General features: G+C 39.3%; 1 protein-coding gene across 1 annotated transcript; it reads left to right on the top strand.

Annotated features, from left to right (window-relative positions):
- The first annotated feature begins 24 nt into the window (after nt 1-24).
- GANC (glucosidase alpha, neutral C) lies at nt 25-22,795 on the top strand. The gene is made up of 24 exons (XM_084287524.1): nt 25-199; nt 1,121-1,183; nt 2,455-2,563; nt 4,166-4,293; nt 4,417-4,599; nt 5,707-5,752; nt 6,781-6,847; nt 8,112-8,208; nt 8,756-8,936; nt 9,410-9,563; nt 9,891-10,126; nt 11,065-11,191; nt 12,207-12,286; nt 13,195-13,338; nt 13,802-13,898; nt 14,284-14,385; nt 14,858-15,101; nt 16,071-16,135; nt 16,407-16,483; nt 17,486-17,560; nt 17,712-17,825; nt 18,273-18,385; nt 19,348-19,451; nt 20,303-22,795. The coding sequence occupies exons 1-24, from the start codon at nt 171-173 to the stop codon at nt 20,410-20,412; spliced, it is 2,745 nt and encodes a 914-aa protein (XP_084143650.1). The 5' UTR covers nt 25-170; the 3' UTR covers nt 20,413-22,795.
- The last annotated feature ends 67 nt before the right edge of the window (nt 22,796-22,862 follow it).

Raw genomic sequence — 22,862 nt, 5'->3', positions numbered from 1 at the left:
CTTCCGCTCCTCTCGGGGCCGCGCCGCCGTCGTGGGCGAGAAGGAGCGGCGCCGGGAGGGGAGGGGGGGGGCGGAGCAGCCGCTGCCCGGCCTCCGATCCCCTCCGCTTCGCAGGGCACCCCCGGGGAAGCCCGGCCTCCGCTGCCGCCCCTCCGGCTGCAGCAGCCGCGATGGAGGCGGCGGCGCCGGGGGAAGCCAGGTAACGCTGCCCGCTAACGGCTCCCCGGCCGGCCCGCTGCTCGCTCCCGGTTGCGCCGGGCCGGCTGCAGGCAGCGGAGGGCCCGGAGCCGGCCGCCGGTGGGGACGGGGCTGCGGGGGACGTGGCCGAGCCGCCCCCGGCTGCGCGGGGCCTTCAGCTGACGGGAGGGGGCCCGAACGGGGTGGGGGGGTGCTGCGGGGAGGTCCCCCCGGGCTGTGAGTGCCCGGTGAGCTGCCGCTGTCACCCACGGCTGCCCTCTGCGTCTGTGTGTGGTGTTTGTGTGTGTAATTAACGTCCTGTGAGCGTCAGCTCTTCGTTTGCCAGGACTAAATAAAACCTAATTCTCTCCCATGCGTGGCTGAACTCGGTATGGTAGAGGAAACGTGCTGATGACAGGCGCTATTGGCAGTCCAATGTTTTCAGGCAGGCCAAAAATTTACTGTTTTCTAATACATCTAGAAGTTCTCTCAAGTCCCGAGATAACACAGAGCTGTTGGTTGAGCCAACAGAAGCCTCCTCTTCATTAGTCCCACTGCAGGCAGAAGAGGGACACAGGATTCCTCCTTTTCTGCCAGTCCTGTCAGTTTTTATTGCTGGAACATAATGTTTAAGGACTGCAGAGAGAGAACTTGCTTCAAAATGCAAAGCCCCAAGAATTCACTTATGCAGAAATTCATCTCTGTTAGTCACAGATCCAACTGGCTGTCAAAATTATCACTTTAAAAGGAAGTGGCTTAGCTTTGACCTAAATGCATACAAATTCTTCCTATATCCAAACACAGTAGTTCAGAGTCCAACAAGTTTTATGTCATGGTTGTCTCCACTCTCCTTAATCCTCACCACTCTAGAGGGAGACGCCCATCATCTGATCTGTCAACAGGTGGTTTCTGAACACAAGTAAATGTTTTCTGCTCTTTCTAGTGTTCAAGATGAAGCTGTGGACAAAAGCAACTTTAAGGAATGCAACCAGATTGCTTTTTACAGGTAAAGAGAAGAATTGTAGTGTAGGGTATTTGGTTTTGCAAACTCTTAAAAGTTACAGGAAGTAGTTTCACATTGATTTTTAATCACAACGACTGTGCTACTTTCAGGATGTTCCTTTCAAAGTGAGCATTCCACTAACCGGTCAGCATATTTTAAAAGGTAGAATCTCACCTCCATTGTATCCTGTCTAATGTTGCCCAGGTAAAACAAATGATCGCCCAGTGTTACACCAATTAGCCTCTGACATACAGGGTTATAGTTTCAAGTACCCAATTCTGTTCTTCAGGAAATTATGTTCCGAAGTTCCAGATAATATTTTGCCAATGGGAGCAAGACATCTTTTCACATCAGCCCTCTCTCACCTGTCACCGTTTTAACTTAAGACATCTAATTTCTCAACAGGAAGCTGCTGCACAGTGGCAAGCCTCAGATCATGTTTCTGCTCTACTTTTAAACTAAATCCTTTGCGTGATTGCTCACATCTGCATAATGTCTGTTTGCAAGGAAACCAAGTCAGTTTATTGATAAAGAAGCATCCCTTCAAGGACACCCATCGTCAAACAGTTTATAAAACCTGGGCTCAGCAAGGAGAATTCTCCAAATAGTTGACCCTTTATTTCAGGGTCTCTGTCCTAAAAACATCATCAGGACCAAAAACTGCAGTTAAAACTCTGTAGCAGCCCATCCAGACTTTGGCCACTCTCCTTGTTCAGTTCCTGCTTTCATTTTAGCAGCTCAAACACTGGGTCTTGCAAAGCAGAGAGCCTTCTTAGGTCAGTAGATTCATGAGTATCCCTTGAAAATCAATTTCCTCAGTGTATATCCAGGAGCTTACAAATTACAAATATGTATTGCTTATTCACTACAGAATGTAGAAGCTGTTCACTGGAGGGTTGGAAACCAAACATTAGTGTGTATAACAGAAAATAAAAAATGGATTATTCCGATGAAATTTATGGGGTTCTGGAAAGAAGTGAAATGTAACTGGGCAACTTCGATTTTAGTTGGTCACTTGAATTTATCCTGTTATTTAAAAAAAGATTTTTGGGATGGTGTTGGTTGACCAGGCCCCCCTATTTTCCATCTCATTCATATACACGTTTGCTTAGAACTATATTCCCTCTTTTTCCCCTTTACTTGAAGCACTAATAATTGTTTGAAAAAATTCAAGACAAATCATTAGTAAATATTTCCAACTTAATGGTATGTCCCTGTGTGTGATATAAGCCACAATAAGTAGGGAGTCTAAAAACAATTCTCTGTCTTGTCAGGCGTCAGAAACTTCTACGTCCTGGAAAATCCTTGTATCGAGCACTGCTGGATTCAGCCACATTAAGCGACGAGAATGTCAAATTCCAAATTATTCATGAGGAGAATAAGGTGAGATCTTACCTAGTATAAGAAAGAGCAGTGAATATTATCACCAGGTCTGATAATGCTTGCAGAAAGTTTTGAGATACTTCAGTGGTAGGTAATTATGATGCAAAGTATCAGCCTAAAGATGTCCTTACTAGTCAGTATTTATTTGACAACTTGAGACTGAGCAAGAAAAAGGGACATTTTAAGGAGGACATTTTAAGGAACTTAAAAAAAAAAATCTGTACTGACTTTATTAAAAATCTGAATCGACTCTTTTTTTATGTGAAAAAATGTTTTAATTCAGGTTTTCCCCACTATTCCAAAATAATACATAATTTTTCTATAATGGAATAAGAAGACACATGTTTCAACACCTCTCAAGCATACCTTTGTATTACCATATTTGATGAATGGCAACCTTTTAGGAAAAAAGTCTTTCTCACCTATCAAATTATTCATATATAAAAAAAGATCCAGGAAGAGGGTTATCTTCCATTTCTCTAATTTGACAGAATACCAGCTAACATACTCACTCAGGGAAAAGGCAACCTAAACCATCCACAGATTATGGGAGTTCGGAATGGCAGCTCTCCCCATTCCATGCTCTAAGCATCGCATTACGCAGATAATGTGTATGAATGTATTCTCTGCCTTCAGTGTTGATCCTGACCTTTGAAGTCAGCATAGAAAAAGGAGTCTTTTTTTTTTTTTTTTTCTGCCTAGATCTTAACATAGGTGAAAGACTGAAGACCCTGCAGTTCTGTAGACTGGGAGTTTATTCAAAGATGGCATAATGTGAAGTGTATCCTAAGAAGCAGAATCTGGAACTCCAAATCAATTTTTCTGCCTTGCCTACATTCCATCTAGTCTTATGGCACTTTCACTCTTTCATGTCTTTGAAGAGAGTGGTACTGATTAGCTCCCAGGTAAAAGGAAAAGATAGCAGGCCAAAATTTTTCATCCAATTTTTGTGTCTCATGGGAGAAAAGATTCAGAAAGTGAAAAATACAGAAGTGCGAAAAAAAAAAATCTGATTTCTTGCATAGAGATTCTCCACAGAATAAAAATGAGTCATTTTGTGTGAAACAAAGAACAAAGTGAGTTTACAGTTCCCTGAAGTGTAAAATAGCTAGTTACACATCTTTATAAGTAGAGCAGTATCATCCGTTTTTATTCAGGTGTCTTTCTGACATGGGTCATCAGTCTGAGTACCACTGTGAATACCAGTGAACACAGAGCACTGATGCTTTTGCAAAAAGCCCACATCTCAGTAGTATCCTGCTCTTACATTTACACCACAGTACTAAAATTACCCAAACTTCAAGGTTATTGTATACTATCCCTGTTTTCCTTGTTACTTGTGGGGAGAGCTGCAAATATTCTAGGCATGAGAACCTTGAAGATAAAGAATCCACTTTAAAACAGTTGCTCTTCAAAGCAGCAAAGCAGAGCTAGCTGGTGTAAATTTTGTGGATGGTGACTGTTATTTCGTAGTACTAAAGAACACTAAATCAGAAAGCAGGCATGAGTGCTTTTTTCCAGACGGAAAGTGTCTGATGATGTTAAGTTGAAAAGTAAGTTAATGTTTTTTATCATTACCGGTTTATCTGTGTTTGCTCCCAGGTTCTTCTACAAGTAGAAATATATGAAATAGAAGGCAATATTTTTAGGATTAAAATTAATGAAGCAGCTCCTCTCAGAGCAAGATATGAAGTTCCTGATGTTCTTATAAAGGAACCTACCACCCAGAGGTGAGTGAAGGGACAATGTTTTAGCACCTTACTTAGTAACTTACAGCTTCATTTGCAAGGTTGTTTTGCCTTTTCCCTCATATGCTGATTCATATAAAACTGTTGCTGCTTTTCATTTGACAGACTTTCTGTATCCCAGAAGGAGGCAGGTATTTTGGTGCTGACAAGTGTTAATAAGGACTACACGCTTCAAGTCACAGCAAACCCCTTCCAGGTTGAGCTACACTCCAAGGGTGAGACTGTTCTGAGCATGAATTCCAATGGGTTGTTATATTTTGAGCACCTCCAACCACCTCCTAGTGATAGGTACAGTACCTGTCTATCCCACCATTTGGTAATTGAGCTGTAGCTGAAAATAAACAATTATATTGGAATAGCAATTTTTGTGATAGAAACTCCCACATGTTGAAATCTGTCTTCTCTATTACTTCATGCCAGTAAGTATGCTAGTGAAGTTTTAAAAAAGAATGTCTAAATCAATTAGCTGCAGACTCTTTGAATCCCCTACAGCAGACATATGCTCATGCTAACCTAAGTTATTAACCAATTCTTTAATAAACTAAAGTGTCTTGTTCCCCTTGTCTTTTGGGGAATGAACGATGGTAATATGATAATATTCTTAGTTTTGCCTCATTTTATGACTAGACTTACTCTTCAGGTAAGTTTTGTTCACCATATAAGCTCTTCAAGTAAGTTACAATATGCCATATATGAGCTTGCAGATCAGTCCCACTGCAAAGTGCTGGAAGAATGAGAATTTACAAAGCAGACCGTGTCATGGCTAGGAAACAGGCATAGCAAGCATGTTTCTCATAGAAAGAATTATTTGAAAAAAAAATTAATTAACAGCCTTTAATAGAGAACAAAGACATGGGGATCTTCTGGGTGGGTAAAATGCCGGCACAGATAGAAATAAATGTGGAATCTGAAAGGATGAATTTAATTCAAGTGTAGAGTGAATGCTATTTTAGGACATCAAATATTAAAATGATTTGCCAATCAGAGCTCTCTACAATTACATCAGTTTTCAGAGTAGTCTGGCACTTTAGGACACAAGGAAACAATCTCATGTTTTTCCAGGGGAGGCTTAGATTGGGTATTTGGAAGAATTTCTTCATAGAGAAGGTGGTCGAGCATTGGAAAAGGCTGCCCAGGGAAGTGGCGGAGTCACCATCCCTGGAGATATTTTTGAGTTGTGTGGACATTGCACTAAGGGATGTGGTTTAATGATAGGTCAGGTAGATGGTTGGACTTGATAATTTTGAAACTCTTTTCCAATATAGATGAGTCTGTGATTCTAAAGCACTTATATAATATGTAAGTGAATGCATAATGGTATATGGATTTTCTATTTTAATTCCTTCCATATGTTAACAATAAACTGATTATTTTTTATATATTTGTTTTCACTAGAAAATCTACAGCAGAAAACGAGGAGGCAGCAAGTGATTCTTCTAAGGTAGCCTATGCTTACTCCAATTCCATCATTAATATTTTGTAGAAAAGAGAATTGATTAAATAGAATCACATTTGTGATTTCTTCTGGTACTGTTCTTACAAACAGCCAAACTAACATGCAGCACATAATATACAGTAGATTGCCATGACTTCATCTTTATCATGACACCAGAATGCAGTTCTTTTTCTTCGCTATTGGAATGTATTACAGTGCACTTTGGGCTTTGTGGGCCTTTCATTCACATGAGAGATGATAGTGACTGAAAGTCCCACATCAGCTATTCCTTTATGAGATGTATCAAATATATTTTTTTCTTAATCTAATGATTTTTCCAGTGAAATTCAAAGAGGATCTGGTATTTCAGACAGCAGTATGTGTTTTACCATGGTTGTAGAAGTCATCAGCACATAGATCTGGCTCAAAATGTCTTCCATGGCCATTTTATTTACTTTTTTTTTCCTCTTTTGTTCTTGATCTCTCATTTAATTTGGACTACATATGTAACAGGGAGTTTCCTGTTGATATTTGGTCATTTTCAAATTCCCTTTTCTTTGCAAAGAGAGTTTCAAAAGAAAGAGACCTCTTTTGTAACAGTCCAAAGATATGTCTATACATACATCCATGCTTAGTACTGATGGAAGATTCCCTCTGGAAAAAGGCCAGGTCCTGGCAGTGCATATAGGCACATGCCAGTTTTCTCAGGAGGCTGAGTTATGCCCATGACAATTTTAGCCTCCTGTAGAGCAGATGGCTTACTGTACCATCCTGTTAAAAACTGAAGAAGCTATGCTGCTTTCAGCATACATGCATCTGAACTCTGGATTCTGCCAGGGAGTGTTCTTGCTTTGGAGGATTCACACTGCTGCAGCAGAATCTGAACTGCATTTTGGATTTATTTATGTTAGCCATATTTAAAAAAAAAAAAAAAAAAAGTAACAATGTATGAATCTCATGTGAATAAAGACATTTTTCTTAGTACATGGTGTGAGTAGTTGCACTTACAGGCTTAGCTATTTCTGTTTATATAGGAGAAACAGGAGGATCTAGGTCTCTGGCAAGAGAAATTTGGCAGTTTCTTGGATTTCAAAGCTCATGGTAAGTCTCAGTTTAGTTCTGAAAGTGCCTTTACTGTATTTACTGTATTTACTGTACATGTATTGACCTTTATTCATTCATATTTCTGTTTAGCTGCTTAATGTTTATCGATGTCTCACTCAAACCTTTTAACTTGCCTGTAAGGTGTCAGAGGGTAACAAATCTGACAGAAGCACTGGAAATAATCATTAGATTTCTGTTCATCTGTGACGCATTTCATCAGCTAACTGCCATTTCCAAGTGTAACACTATCTGCATTGGCTGACTACTATGTAATACACTATTTCTTTTTGTAGTTGTTTTCTGCTTTTTATATAGTAACATTGATTTCACATGTTTATTCTGATGACATATCAGAAATCATGGTATCTAAGCAATAATTGTTGCAGAGAAACTTCTTAAGTGGGGGACTACTACAAAGGAAAGTACTGAGCAGTCTTAAGGGACACTAAGAAGGGGATAGATATTTGGAAGTCAGAAGCTCAAATACAGTTTAAATTATGAATTACCAGAACGCATGACCCTTTGTTGCCTGTCCAGTTGCATTCTGCATTAACTAATTCTGTTAGCTTTGTTACTTCTGTCATGCAGCCTTCTGTGGCAACTGGCACTGCCCAGCAGCTGCAGTATGCAGAGGGAAGTCTAAAAGAGCTTCCTTGTGGTGATAGAGGTTTCTGCTCTTCACCATTGAAACACACGGGAAAAAAAAGCAGGAGGTTTTTGCCCTCATTATTCATGCTGCGTCTGACATATTAGGCCAGCATCATGATTTTGCTGCTTCTCTGTATTGAGGGAGTAAAGTCCCTGGGGTAAGATTCTGATACTGAAGCCACTGCTTGTGGCTGAAAAGTGTAGAAAACAAGCAATTCTGACTCTGATGTTCACTCTACTGTACCACTGTGCTGCAAAGATTGGCTTGTAGTTGCTGGGATAGAAACAGGAGATCATTTTAAGCAGTTTTACTACATAGTAAAGGAACTATTACGTGCTTTTTTTTCCTTTTTTTTTCTTTTTTTTTTCTTTTTGTTTTCATTTTATCTTAAGCAGATCAAAACTGGAAGAAATACAATAAAATCTGTTACACATGTTACCTCTGCAGTATATAACTTACGATGAAAGAAGTTGAAAACAAGTTTGAAAAAGCTGATTGTTAAAATTTGCTTTTTTATTTATTTTTTTACAATTAGGTTGTGATGCTTTCTTGGTTTCAGCTAAGCCCAAGAATGGAACTCTGTGCTATTCTCTTTTAATGTTATTACCTCAGGTCCAAGTTCTGTAGGTGTGGACTTCTCTTTACATGGATTTGACCATGTCTATGGAATACCACAACACGCAGAATCACTACTTCTCAAAAACACAAGGTAAAGCTGGCAGATTGCATTATTGCAGAGGAGAGCTGTAATACCGTGTAAATGATTTAATACAAACAGCAGCTTGAAATATGTGTATTATATCCCATATTTTATTTTAATGATATAGCAAACTGAATCATAAACTGTCCATGCAGAGTGAGTTGTTCTGCTTTACATTCTGCAATTTCATGAATGGCCCCTTTTGTTCTCTATCAAATTTCTATGCTGTCTTTATTCAGAACTGCACAATTAGTCACATCTAAGCAGAATTCTTAAAAGAGCAACTTCATGGGGGACAGAAGAATTCAGAATTTTTATTTTAGGGCTTGGAATAAGTGAGCAGTATTCTCACTGATAGCCAAAATGTTGCTTGATTGAGATAGGTAGGACCAAAGCAAAGAAGCAGTATTATAGAAGGTCCACATTTCAGCCTGGAGGGTAAACAAAAGACCATAATACAGAGTGTTCAGTGAGTTCAGTGGAATGACAGTAGAGCTAAAATTGGCCTGGTTTGGGATGCTTACATCTAACAAATAAATCTTTTTCTTTGTCCTAGTGATGGTGATGCCTACCGGCTTTATAATTTGGACATCTTCGGACACAAGATACATGATAAAATAGGTATTTATGGTTCAGTGCCCCTTCTCTTAGCACACAAGCCTAACAGAACTTCAGGGATTTTCTGGCTGAACTCTTCAGAAACACTGGTGGATATTAATACAAAGGCAGTAGCTGAGGTGAGAGTTGCCTAATTTCCTCGGAATTTAATATCAAAAGAAAACACAACGAGTCAGGGCCAAAAGCAAGATGGCAACATCACTGGAGACAGATCACATCAACTCTTGAGCACAAATATGTGAATTATGCTAAAACTGAAATAGTGAAAAAATCTTGCTTTATTCCAATGCTTGATTACATGATTAAAATTGGTCCTTTTCTTTATTACTCATGAATGATTAGAAACTAGTCACAGAAAAGTTCTAATTACCTTGCCCCTCATCATTTTATGTGATCTTTAACTGTTGCTCTTTATTTCACATAACCAGTATGCAAGGTAAAGGATTTGCTAAGAATATGTAATAAACTGTGTTTTTCTAAGACCTGCCAGATATGTGTTAGTGGTAGAATTTCATGGGTCTCCATCTTTGATCCTTTAATGAACAAAAGTTTGATAGAGAAGAATTCAGCTCTACTTTGGTTTCCTTTAAAGCACATACAGTCCGGATCTGCTGCAGATACTGCTAAGCAGAGGGCAGTGCCTCTAACTGATGTGCGCTGGATGTCAGAAAGTGGGATCATTGATGTTTTCCTGCTGATGGGACCGACTGCGTTTGATATCTTCAAACAATTTGCACAACTGACAGGTACTAACTTAAATAATTGGAGTCAGTCGGTATGACAGATTTACCTGGGAGATTCCCCGAGGAATATTCTGTACTCAAGAGAGGGTTAATGTTTACCTTGTCCATTGGGTGCAGTAGGCCAATTGTTCCCAATCACTTGGGAACAACTGCCAGTCCCAGTCACTTGGGTGTGAAGAACATGCTCTAGACTTAAAATAGCCCAGCATTTCCCGGTTCCAAACAGAGTACATGTTAATCACAACTCTCAGGTTAACTTTTCTGTAAAGCCTTCAGAAGAAATTCTGAAAAGCATTAACACTGTTAGCTTCATTCATATACTCTTCCTAGGCACTCAAGCCCTACCTCCCCTTTTTTCTCTGGGCTACCATCAGTGTCGCTGGAATTATGAAGATGAGCAAGATGTCAAGGCAGTAGATGCAGGTTTTGATGAACATGACATTCCATACGATGTGATATGGCTGGACATAGAACACACAGATGGGAAGAGGTATTTTACGTGGGACAAGAAGAAATTCCAAAACCCCAAGAGGATGCAGGAACTACTCAGGAAGAAAAAACGCAAGGTAAATAATATATCAGGAAGGAATGAAATACTAATTTGTAGTGTGAAGTTACCCAATCAGCCTTAACCAAAGTACTTGAGACACTAGAAACAGTGTAATTAACAAAGTAAATTAGATTGTGTTGCAGTCTGGTGATGCTTCTCATGTGCAAGCTTTTTTTTTAATCCACCTCTTCATGCCATTATATTGTTTCATAGTTAGTTTAGTACCCTGAGCATCAGGCTGTTTGACCACTTTGAAGCTCCATCTTAAAGAAGCAGCCCAGTGCTGTCCCTGATCAACAAAGGAGAAAATCCTTCTACGTACTGTGAGCTTTCACCACTATGTCAACCTTCCTTCAGCTGTCCTTGCTTCAGTTTTTCTTTCTAATGTATATGTTTAATATCTGAAAGTTGTGAATTGCTTAATGCTTGATGTTTGCCAACAGGGGAACTGTTGAAATAGCGTTCAAGTTTTATAGTCTCTTAGTTGGAGCTATTAGTACCTTCTCAGCTTTAGGGCAAGGCAGTTAATGGCAGAAGAAGGTACCTATAAAATATGATACTTGGATGTTAAAAACAATAGGAATTTCTGTTGTTGTTGTATGTCATACAAACTAAGATATATTTAAATGTCTTAAGGCAAATAAGTATATTTTCCCATTCACAGAATATAGCCATGAATTAAACACTGTGTTTTCAGGGAGTGGGGTATTAGATTTCAATTGAAACGTTTCAGGGGACTAAGTATGAATTCATGCCCTCCTTGTAAATTAGCTGTTACACATATGTGTAGTGCAGGATATACAAACATAACTAAATGCTTTCTAAAATGAGTGACATAGCTACCTTCTTTACCTGAAATGAACTCTTTATCTGCTTTGTATCAAAAGTTAAATTTCCCTGTTTCACTAACTGGAGTTGATGCTAATGATGCACTTTATTTTCTTATCCTGGCAGCTTGTCGTCATTGTAGACCCCCACATTAAAGTGGATCCCATGTATGCCCTGTATTCACAAGGAAAAGACAAGGGATATTTTGTGAAAAACAGAAATGGACAAGATTTTGAGGGCATCTGTTGGCCAGGTAAAAAAAAAAAAAAAAAAAAAAAAAAAGTTGTTCGATCTGCATTTCAAGCTGTTAATTTTAAAAATTTTGCAAAATTGGGAGTCATTAAGGTAGAATTAATTTCTCACAACACTTTTTTTTTTTTTAAATTCATAATTTCAAATACTTTTGATTAGATTGTCTTTTGTACATTCATGTTTTAACTGCCTCAGCCATAACACTTTGTTGTGTCTGTTGGCTCTACAAATAGTCCCAGTGCCTAGAGCTAGAAAAATTTTGATCAGAACAACCATCCCCTCTTCTCAAACTTGTTCTGGTTAAAATAAATCTAGTCTGGTCTGTTGCACTGAACACAGCTGTTGTAGGCTGGGTGAAAATTAAGTGAACCATGAAACTGAAGACTGATTCAATCACAATACGGTGATTTGACATGCTGTTTTTCATGAGGTTATCTCAGAGTGAGTTGGTAGAGGGTGTCCTTTTTCTTTCCAGACAGCCCACAAACATTGTGGAACATGAATACGGAAAAAATCGAGGGTATGTTACAACTTCTAGTAGCATGGCAGTTTTTAACTATTACCATTTTAAGTATTACCATTTTATTCTCCCTGTGCATATGTATGAACATATAAGTGCAACAATTCGTCTTTCACTCACACATCTCAGGACGTTGTTATTCAGCTTCACAATGTCGCTTTCCTGTTTCAAGTTCAGAACACCAAGGGTGCTGTTTCTCCCTGGCTTCCTGTTAACATCCAAACATTTTTCAAACAGCTGGCATTCATCCTGAAATGGTGCTGAGCTTCAGACCTCCAGAGTCTACATGTGTCGATCTGCAGATAGTGGCAAGAGGTGTACTGAGTTCCATGTTGGCCTGGAATTTGTTTTGGGGCTTTTGTCTCAGAAACAATATCAACCACGTTATTGCTGCCTATTGTGGAAAGCATTCTAGCTGTAAGCTGCTGTATTTAGGTGCAAAGACAACACATACTCTTAAAAGCAGCTAAATAACTAGGATCTCCCACATCCACAGGTTCGTCTTGTTACCTAGATTTCACCAATCCTGAAGTGCGAAAATGGTATGCAGATCAATTTGCCTTCAAAACATACAAGGTGTGTATTGATTTGTTCTGATCTACATGCTACAGAAAGCCCAAAAATGGGTAAAAGAGAGAAGATAAAAAAAATGGCTAAGCAAGTTGGTGGCTTTTGTAGTTGTATTATCATAACATATATGAAAATATTGTGAGAAACTGAAATACCATAGAAGGATTCTCTCCATGGACTTGTCTACACTGAGAAAGCTAGAACCTGTACTCTGCCACTGAAACTGCTTACTTAATTGTAGCAGTAGGATGGACAGAGTGCAGGCGTTTTAGCAGCCCATCATCTAACACCACTGCTGCAGTACCTGTTTTTACTACCATGACAACACACAAGCAGTGAGATGGGAGTGCTCTCATAGCTCATGGTCACATCTCCTTCACATTCCTTTCAGCACTTCTGCCCAGTGCTGAAGGTGCCTGGGTGGACACTACCAGACACCTCCAGTTTCTCCCACCCTCCACTGAAGGTTGCTTCAACATTACTGCAAAGCTAATCACTCCCTTCACAGACCTTGCTTGGCATTTCCCCTGGTGCTTTTCCTCTACAGTTTTTCTTTTCTGGCCTCTGATTTATTTTTTTTCCTTCATGGCTATTTATTACGTCTTTTTTGGCCTTCCCTGCCTCTTCTCCCTTACCAGAAGGTGGGAGCAGCAGGTGACTTCACAACTCTGCTGAGTTTTGTGAGAACTACAAAAATCTACTAGGCTTTTAGACTGCCACCCTGAACGTAAAAGCCACCAAGAGAGAAGGGGGGAAGGACTGGCAGCTTTCAATTGACCACAGGAGCATAATAACCATACCTTGCTTTGCTGCTGCTGTTCCTACTCAAACCCCAGACTGGTCTGACACCCACTATAGAGATTTAAGTCTCAGCAATGCCTGTCTTATGTCCTAACTGCAACCTTGTACCATAGGGGTCCACTAATATCCTCTTTGTGTGGAATGACATGAATGAGCCATCAGTTTTCAAAGGAGCAGAGCTAACAATGCAGAAAGATGCTGTACACTACAACAACTGGGAGCACCGGGAATTGCACAACCTCTACGGATTCTACCAGGTAGAGTATCTGGAGACACAGACCAGCAATTATCTGCCCTTACAGGGTATGCCTAATGTGATAAAGATTGTATTTAAACAGTAGTAGGTATTCTCTAACCTCCATCAGGTTACAGAATGAAATTCTGATTATTGCCGTATTTGAAATAAACATCTGTCACAGGATAGTATGACAATATCCATACATCTCTAATGTAACAATGTAATGACTTTGGCTGTGACTACACAAAACTAATATTTTTTTTGTTGGTAACAATGTAATGACTTTGGCTGTGACTACACAAAACTAATATTTTTTTTGTTGTTCAAGTATATTGTAGCAGGAAAGTGTTGGTTTAACAATAGCTGTTATTTGTGGGCACTCATTTCTTAATTTTCCTGACTAGGAAGGGCTAAGAAGGCAGCGTTGCAAATATTTTAATTGGAAAGCTCATCCTCCTTACTTTTATATTCATGATTTTCAGCAAATGGCAACTGCAGAAGGACTCATCAAACGTTCTTCAGGAAAGGAAAGACCATTTGTTCTCACACGATCGTTCTTTGCTGGGTCACAGAAGTATGGTAAGCAAGGACTAGCTTTCCTTCTGGTTTGTTTTCTTGAGCTTGGTATATAGTAGTTAAGTCTAGAGAGGACAGATATATATTTCTATATCTTAGAAATACTGGAATAGTGACATCCTACAAGTGCAAGTGATTAAAAAAATACGAGGAAGGGCTGGCAAAGCATGTACAAGTTAAAGTCAGAATAACAATCTTTATCCTGGGACAAAGCACTATGGTTTTTGGATATTTCAGGAGCATGCATATAAAGGAAAAAACAGAAGTTGCAATGAACAGCAGTTCACCAGTTTTCATGACCATCCCTGTTTTCTTTCCTTAACTGCAAGCATAAGTTGAATCATACACCTGAATTTCCTGTGTAAGCCTGAGACTGAGTAAATTTCAGGGGCAGTGTGGACTGGAGACAACACAGCAGAGTGGGGTTACTTGAAAATCTCCATTCCAATGCTTTTGACCATCAGCCTGGCAGGGATTTCATTCTGTGGAGGTAAGCTGTTTAGTTGGAGTTGCTCACTACACAAAATCTGCTAGTGCCACCAGACTTCAACACAGATAGTGAAAAGCTCAACAGCATTTCCAGTTGGATTCACAGATGATTCACAAACGATTTCAGATGCTAAAAACCTGTCTCTCACCATCGTTTCTCCTCTTAGTCTTCTGTAGTGTTTGTGTCCTGGAACGACAATCTCCAGGTGATGGTCTGTAGCATCACTGTGGCAGTCCTCTGCCACAGGGGAAGGCACTCAGCCTCCAAAAGGTCTCGATATTTTTATTAAAGGATAACTTACTACCTCCATTTTCTGCTCTTGATTGGACAAGCAGTAACTCAACAGCAGAACTGCAAGTACACTGTGAAATTCATTAATTTATATCCTTGGAATGTTTGTTAGAGGAGATCTTTGAGTTTTTCAGAATAATTTCCAGAAATGTGTATTTTTATTTGTCTGCGCAATATCTAGCTGATGTGGGAGGGTTCATTGGAGACCCAGAACCAGAATTGCTTGTTCGATGGTATCAGGCTGGAGCCTACCAGCCCTTCTTCAGAGGTCACTCTAACATGGAGAGCAAACGGCGAGAACCGTGGCTCTTTGGGGAGAAGAACACCCAGATCATCAGGGAAGCCATTAGAGAGCGCTACGTCCTCCTGCCATACTTATACACACTGTTCTATCGGGCACACACAATGGCTGAACCAGTTATGAGGTAAGCACTTAAGTCAGGAGGTTTAGTGATTATCCTCAGGAAGTTACTTAGATGAGGGATTTAAATTACTGAATTACTCTCTCTTACATTTGTGATTACTTATTTAAATAGTAAAAAAGAAAGAAAAAGCACAAAAATGTCTACATTCTGTTTTATTCCTTTCTGCAAGCCTTCAAATGAAGCTGGCATTGGTGTGTACTGCCCACAATGTTAAATAAAGCCTTGAATATGTTAAATTTACTGCAATAGGTACAGAACTAAAGAGGAAGCATGGTATTTTTCTCACAGACACAGTGGAAAATGTGTCTCATTAGCACCCACATGACCAACAAGGCTACAGTGAACAAGTGAAGGTCTGTAAGTAAGTGGGTGAGCCAGGCTTTCTTTATAAGGAAACCCGGGGAATTGCTGCAGACTGTAATTTGAATGAGCTGTTTTTCTTATACCATCTCAAACTTTAAATATATGACACCTATTGGGCACCTATTGCACTTCCCTTTTTTAAGAACAGAAGAAGTTGAACTTCTGGTGGAGGTTACCCAGTCTGTGACAGGAGACATACTGCAAAAGCAGTAGTGAGCTTCTGAGAACAGGAAGGACTAGTCAGGGACTAGCTCATCAGGTTTCAGCATTGTTGGTCAACTTTGATAGAAAGGCGCATCCATCTCTCCTTTGCTAGAGGGAAGGCATCTGTAGTGCAAGTTCATAGGGAAGAAGGCAGGAAGGAAGAAAGCGAGGGTTTAGGGCACTAAACAGTGGACATATAGGAGTGCCATAGCCTGTGTTGTACTGGTAAATCTCATCAGTGATTTAGCAGTGGTACGTTAAGGCACAGAAGAGGATGTTACTTTATCTTCAATTCTTGATAGCTGTAAGGAGAGGGAGAAAATGGAACCAAAAAATGCCAAAAAGTCTTGAACAATCTGGTGGGAGAAGAGAAACTAACTGAATTCCACTGTCTTTCTGCAGGCCTCTCTGGGTAGAGTTTCCAGGGAAATTAGAAACTTTTGGTGTGGAAAATGAGTACATGCTAGGTAAGCAGGTGTGGGTGGGTGAGCAATACAGCCCAGCTGCATTACGGTACCATAACAGAATGAGACTGAGCAACCACGAGCTCCTCACACGTGCCTTTTTTCCCAGTACAAAGTGAACATAAGCACAAGCCGGCCTCAAGCAAGCCCTTAAAATGGCTTTGGGAGGTTGACAAACCCAAGGCAACACCAGAGCACAGTGCTGCTGCTGTGATGGGATGCAGCTTTGAGAACCACAGCAGTCATTCATTGCCATGTTTATCTTTTACTCCAGGAAATGCTCTGTTGGTGCATCCAGTCACGGACAAAGAGGCCAAGGCAGTGAGTGTTCTGCTTCCAGGGTCAGAGGAGGTGAGAATCATACAAAGCTGCTCAGCCCACACAAGTGTTTTATATGGCAACCTCCCAGCTCCCCACCTCATACTTGCTGCACGCTGCCACTGTGCTGTGTGTTAGCCATTCTGTGTCACTCTGAGCCTTCCTTACATCTTGATACCTCACAGTAAATTTACACCTGTGCTCTTCCAAGCTCTTCTATGCACAGATCTCAGGTCTATAATTTGTATCTCCCCTCGAGGCTCACTGCTTCTCATGAAACACCAAAAAAAAACCCTCACTAAATTATCAATTAATTATCAATTCCTTTTCTTTTCTCCTGTGTTTCACGTAGGGTTGATCTTGTCTTTTCACATGGAAGAAAAGGGCTGTTTGAAGGAAGGTCGTAAGGAAACCAGGGGGAAGCTGAAGAAGGGAAAAACTATAACAAGGAGATACAAGCTTCAGTAGCCTGGGATGTGCATAGCAGACACTAACATGTACAGAGATCAGTTCCTCTCTGAAACTGAGTTATTAATCCACAGGATGGCACTGTGATCCACTTCTACACAGACCATTTGTCTGCAGCAGCTGAGAGGTGAAGGAAGAGAATGAATTTCAGGAAAATAGTTCCAAAGGGAAAGCTTGAGTTTCAGCTCTAGAGGCAAATGAGAGGAAAGACAGAAGTAAAGGAGAATGCTAAAGACCATGCAAAGCTTTGTGACTCCACCAGTGCACCAGAAGATACTAACAATTCTTTCTTGAATTTAAGGAGAAAAACAGATGAGGCTCTCCAAACATGCTAAGAAAAATATTTTTATCAATATCTCTGTGGGAATTCAGTGCCTGCCATACCTAAAGTAGTTAAACCTGCTTGCAAGAGCAGTGTGTGGGAAGTTTCAGGTGTAGCTATTTCTTGTGACTTATTAACAACTTCATTGTTATTATTTACTTCAAGATAAATATGCTCATTTTGGACCTCAGCATTTCTAGATCCTGCCATATATGTTGTGCTCATTCTTTTTTCATTTTTCTTAGTTTTGGTATGATTTCAGAACATTTATACGAATGGAAGATCCAGGCACTCTGAAGATCCCAGTAACACTGGACAACGTATGTTAATTAAATAGTTTTCTTTATGTGCTTGCAGTAAAAGTTTATTTCTGAGGTTTGATACGAAAGAACTTCAGTTTTCCCTGCTCCCAGTTGAAATTATACAATTAAGAGTATGTGAACCTTTCTACCCTGGCCTTGTTTTTGGCAGATTCCTGTATTCCAGCGAGGAGGCACTGTGATACCTCTTAAAACTGCAGCTGGAAAATCTACTGAATGGATGATAGATGTTTCTTACGAACTCCGTGTGGCCCTGGACACAGAGGTACTTAGAAGTGATATTCCCTTTACAAAGTTGTCTTTTACTGCATTTATGCTTTTTTAGGTGCTTGTTCTCTGTTCAATGAGCATAGTGGTAACTGCATCTGGATTTCCAGTGGCTCTCCTCTACTGTTCTTTATTGTCAGGGGGCTCCTACCTCCCTACCACTGTTTCCTCAGAGTAAAAGTATCAGAGTGTAGCACGGGTAAAACATTTTTTCTGACCTTTCTCAGGCCTCTGCAATTCCCTTAGAAGAAGAAACAGAGAATTGGCAAGCCACAAATTTCTTGGACATATACACAGAACTTCCCACAACTGTCCTTTCTAATGAATAAAGTGACACCTGACACCCACATTAATAACATGTAGTGAGACTTTTTCTTTTTAAATGTATCATTGTATACTCCCAGAAGCTGTTGTTAATTTGGTCTCTATCTGATGTGTTTCACAGGCCCGTGCAATAGGTGAGCTCTACCTAGATGATGGGCATTCATTTCAGTACCTCCACAAGAAGCAGTTCCTGTACCGGAAATTCACTTTCCACAAGAACATTCTGTCTTCCAGGTAACAGCAACTGATGCAGACAAAAGCCACTCAACATACTGCCACTGGAAATGCCTTTTCTAGTTCATTATGACTGCCTTGCAAATAAGGAAATATTAGTGTTATCTATTTCTTAGTGAAGTTCCAAAAATATCACTAAATACTTCAAAGGAAACAGAACCTAAATATGCCACTGTCACACTTCTACTACTGAAATCTGCTGCTCATGCATAAATAGTGCAGTGAAGTGTATAAATAATAAAGGCATTTCATTATTCCCTCAGGCTTCAGAAATGTACAGTAGGTGGTCCTCAGACTACAAAATATAACAGAGAGCAAAACTGTAGACTAGGTTAAATAATGTAGCCAAAAGCATGCTTCAAATTCCCTTATCTCATAAGTGAAATCTGAAAATCTTCAAAATTCAGGATAGAAATGAAAGATTATTGCTAAACTACTAGAAAATCTAGGAGTTGCCAAAATAAAGTAATTTAAATGAATGATATAACATTGTTTTCCCCAAAAAGGAAAATTTTAGTTTAATTTGGATATGAGGGCTTTTTTAGAGCTTTATAATAAATACAAATACATGAAATTATATTAGTTGCAAAATGAAATTTAGTTGTGCTTAAGACTGGAACATTTTACTTGCAAAATGTTAAAATAAAGATTACATTTATATTTAGGGGTTTCTACTGCCCTTTTACAGAAATTGAGAATGTTTCTTGTTGTCAAAGCTGCGTTTTTTGCCACAAAACTTCTCAAACTTTTTTTCCCCTTTTAACTTTGTGAAATCTGCCATGCAGTCAAAAATTAGCTGATAATGGGAGAAAAATTTTACTTTTTTCAGGAGAAATGTAAATAGAGGAATGGAAACCTGTTTAGGGAACTTTCAGGATGAGACTAACACAGTATTTTTTCAGTGTGATACTGAACTTCTACTGATAGACAGAAACTATATGAAATAATTTTATTTTTTTCAGCTGCATGGGCGAAAGTGGACAATACCACACCACATGTGTAGTTGAACGGGTGATATTTCTGGGACTTGGACAACAACCCACTTTTGTATCAGTCTGTTCCAAGGGTAATGCATTGACTTTCATTTTACTACAATTATTCAAAGTACTGTTATACTGTTGCCATTCATTAGAGGTGACAAACTGACAGCTCTACAAATAAACTGCTATAGCACAGGGAACATCTTTGTTTATGTACTGCTGCTTGGGTAGCAAGGACAGAATATAGTTCAATTATCCAGTAGCTAATCACCACTAATATTACATGCAGACCTGAAGAACACTTGTTTTGTAAGGCAGTGAATGTATCAGTAGATGTGCTTCAGAATTACCAAGTTCTGATAGTTGTACTACACAGAATACTACCAAAAATAGCATTTTTATTGAAAAACCGGTCAGTTGGTCCAGGTACAGATAAGATCTATAAACCTGCGTAATAGTCAAAACCAGGAAATTTGCAGACAAAGAACGAATTACTTTTCTCTTCACTTTGTTTATTCAAAAGCTCCTGGACATCTTGACTTTATGGGGATCTCTAGAAGTTGTGAGGGATCCTACATGTATAGACAGCAGCATTTACAAAAAGGGCTTTTCGCTTCTGGCTGCTTTCCAAACACATCCCTTCACCGTGCAAATCATGGATATGGGTTTTCTACCTCTATCTGTCAAACTTAGGACATTTAGGGTGCTTAAAGTAACAACTATGCTCAAACAAGGCTTAACTTTTGCAGAAAAATATTTGAATAGTTGTAGGAAAACTGATGTACCATAAGTCACTGATTTAACTACTGTTTGTTTTGTATTCAGTCCTTTCCACCAGTGGCAGGGAGTCTGAATTGAAAACTGGAAGGAGTCATGCGTAGTTGTGTTTCAAAAGTGTTTACCTAAATCATACAGTAAACTCTCTTGTCCTGTTCAGATGGGAAAGAAAAAGAAGTGGTTTTCACATACAATACGAAGACCTCTGTGCTGACACTGGAAAATTTAGCCCTGAGCATTGATGCTGACTGGAAGATTTGTATCAAGTGAAAGACGATGCAACTTCTTCAGAGAATTCATTGAAAGGTTGAAGGGAAATCAGTTTGGAGGACTTGGAGCGTTCACTTGAATCCAGTCAAATCAAGGAACCTATTTCCTACTCTGTCAACCCCAAACTAATATTTTTTTCTTTAAAACACAAATTTGAACTTGGATAGCTTTTCTGTTCAGAAAAGGTAATAGCACTATGATTGTATCTGTGGGGAAAGAGCTAAATACTATCTGTTCCAGACTAGCTTCAGTTAGGCTTTAAGATTAAGTTCTGCTTTCACTTGCACCAAAAAAAACCATGAATTGATGGTATGAGATCGTGACTTATTGGCATGGGGTTTAATGTATTTGGCAATCACACCTTTCACACATTAGAGTACTTGAGAAGAGATAAACTGTGCCAGTTTGACAAAGCACATCATTAGCTGCACCTGATACAGAGGTTATCATCAGAGTTCTGTCTGCAAGCTGCCTCATGAAAACAAACCCAGAAGGAGACACCCAGCGTCATTACAGATATTTCCTCTTTAAGTCTTTATAACAGTGCAAAATTAGGCAGTCTATACTGGAAAATGAACAACAGGCTAGCTGAACAGCTCAGTCATTGAAAGTAAAGTTTGAATAAGTAGTGCCAGCCAGTTTTATGATAGTAAAAGACAGTGATGTGGGAGTGTAAAGTCTTTCTCTTAGCTGGTGAAACTTTTTTGGAAAAGGCACAGGTCTACAGCAGTGGTAGCAGGTTAGGGTAGCAGCTAGGCTCACATGGAAACATCTTCCACAGTGTTGCTCCTCTCTTTCTGCCAGTGCTACTTAAACAAAAACAAACGTACAAAGAAAAGTAGAAGGTATTCTGTTAGGAAAGAATTGACCTGTTTTGAATAATTGAATGTCAATGGTTAAAGTTAGCCTGGCGAAGCAAGGGTCCTTATGTGGAGCTCTGTTACTCCACATCTTCAAGCGCTTGTTATGATCTGGCTTCTGTTACACATAGTTTAGTAATTTCTTGGTCAGCTTTTAGTATCTGGCTGAGATTTGAGCTTTGTAGGTGACAATGAAAAAGCTTATTCACACAAAGGAAATTTGAAGTGCTTAAAATTTTCTTTATAGCAGAAAATGTTTTAAATTAATGGGATAAGTTCTGCATTTGGCTGTCTGATTTCATACTTACTCCCCTATTCTTTTAAAATTGACCCTAATGCTCCCCTGCCTCTTTTTCCAACCATCTCTGCATACAGAACTGCTGTGTCCTGCTGTTTTCTTTCCTTTCAAAACTAGAAGACATCATGAGAGTCCTACATCCTGCTTATTTCCACAGCCATTTCCATATGAGGTCTCTCTCTTCACAGGCTACCCACTGCTCTACAGTTCAAGTTGTTTGCCCTTTCCATTTGCTACGTTTTTAAAGTATATTATTTTAAAACCAGTTCTGCTTTGAGTTAAACCTAAACGTGCCATCGGTTGGGTTTTGTGGATATAAAAAAAGGCAGAAATGACTTGGTATCTTTTAATATGATAAGGAAATATTTTCTAATAACATTAGTGAATTAAATCATAGGAAAAAGAGAAGGACGGTCCCTATTTTTGCCCACTAAAAGGGACATAGTCCATTTGTAGGTTGTTTCTTACTCCTCATCCTAAGTCCTCTCTGCGCTTGCCCAGTCATTTCCCACCTGCTGCTGTTTGTCCTCTGCAGGGCAGATTTCTGGGAACATCAGAGCAGACTACGTGTGACTACTACACTCCTGAGTACCAAGTGCAGTTTGTTTCCCACTAAACCCTTAAGTTCCTACCCCCCCCCCCCCATTCTGTAGAGCTGTTTTTCAGCTCCTAGCAGACATCACGAACCCCCAGTCCAGGAGCTGGAAACTAGCAGCCTAAACTAGCAGACTAAATAATGCTTAATGCAAATAAGTAAATCCAGGTGGGACAGTAGCATATAGATCTTATACATCTGTAAGAAGAGAGACAAAACCTATTTTTGAGACAGACCCTATTTTTCTATCAGTTTCTAAGCTTTACTTGATAATTGCTTCTTTTATTTAAGCATAGTGATGCTTCTGGCAGGGTGTAATTATTGTCTGGAGCATTTTAGTGAAATGTTTTAACTGATTTTTCTGAAATTTGAAAGTAAAATGAAGTAACAATGAAGTGAGTTGTATGCTTATTCCTTCTGAATTTCTACTGTTAAGAATCATTTAAGTATTATTTGAAGTGTATCTGATTAAAGTGAATGACGAACATTTATGCTATGACTCTCAGTATATCTGCACCACAGAAAGTACTCATAGGTCAAATTTTCAATGTTATGAAGTGCCTAACTTCTGTGGATTTCAATAGGAATTATTTGCTCAAACCATTTTTGAAGTTGTCTTTACATAATAAATTCAGGGGAAAAAAATCAAAAAAATGTTTACATTCATGTTTGTAGCAACTCACATGCTTTTCCACAC

Source organism: Netta rufina (genome assembly GCF_964035555.1).
Source record: "Netta rufina genome assembly, chromosome: 5".
Classification (NCBI taxonomy): domain Eukaryota; kingdom Metazoa; phylum Chordata; class Aves; order Anseriformes; family Anatidae; genus Netta; species Netta rufina.
Note: the sequence above shows the minus strand (reverse complement) of the source record. Positions and strands in the feature narration are given on the sequence as shown.

Bases quoted from the DNA above. Each gene is read 5' to 3' on its own strand.
- GANC (XM_084287524.1), top strand. From the start codon at position 171: ATGGAGGCGGCGGCGCCGGGGGAAGCCAG. The intron at 14,386-14,857 runs GTAAGCTGTTTA...CGCAATATCTAG, and splicing joins AGGGATTTCATTCTGTGGAG to CTGATGTGGGAGGGTTCATT. The intron at 16,136-16,406 runs GTAAGCAGGTGT...CTTTTACTCCAG, and splicing joins GGAAAATGAGTACATGCTAG to GAAATGCTCTGTTGGTGCAT.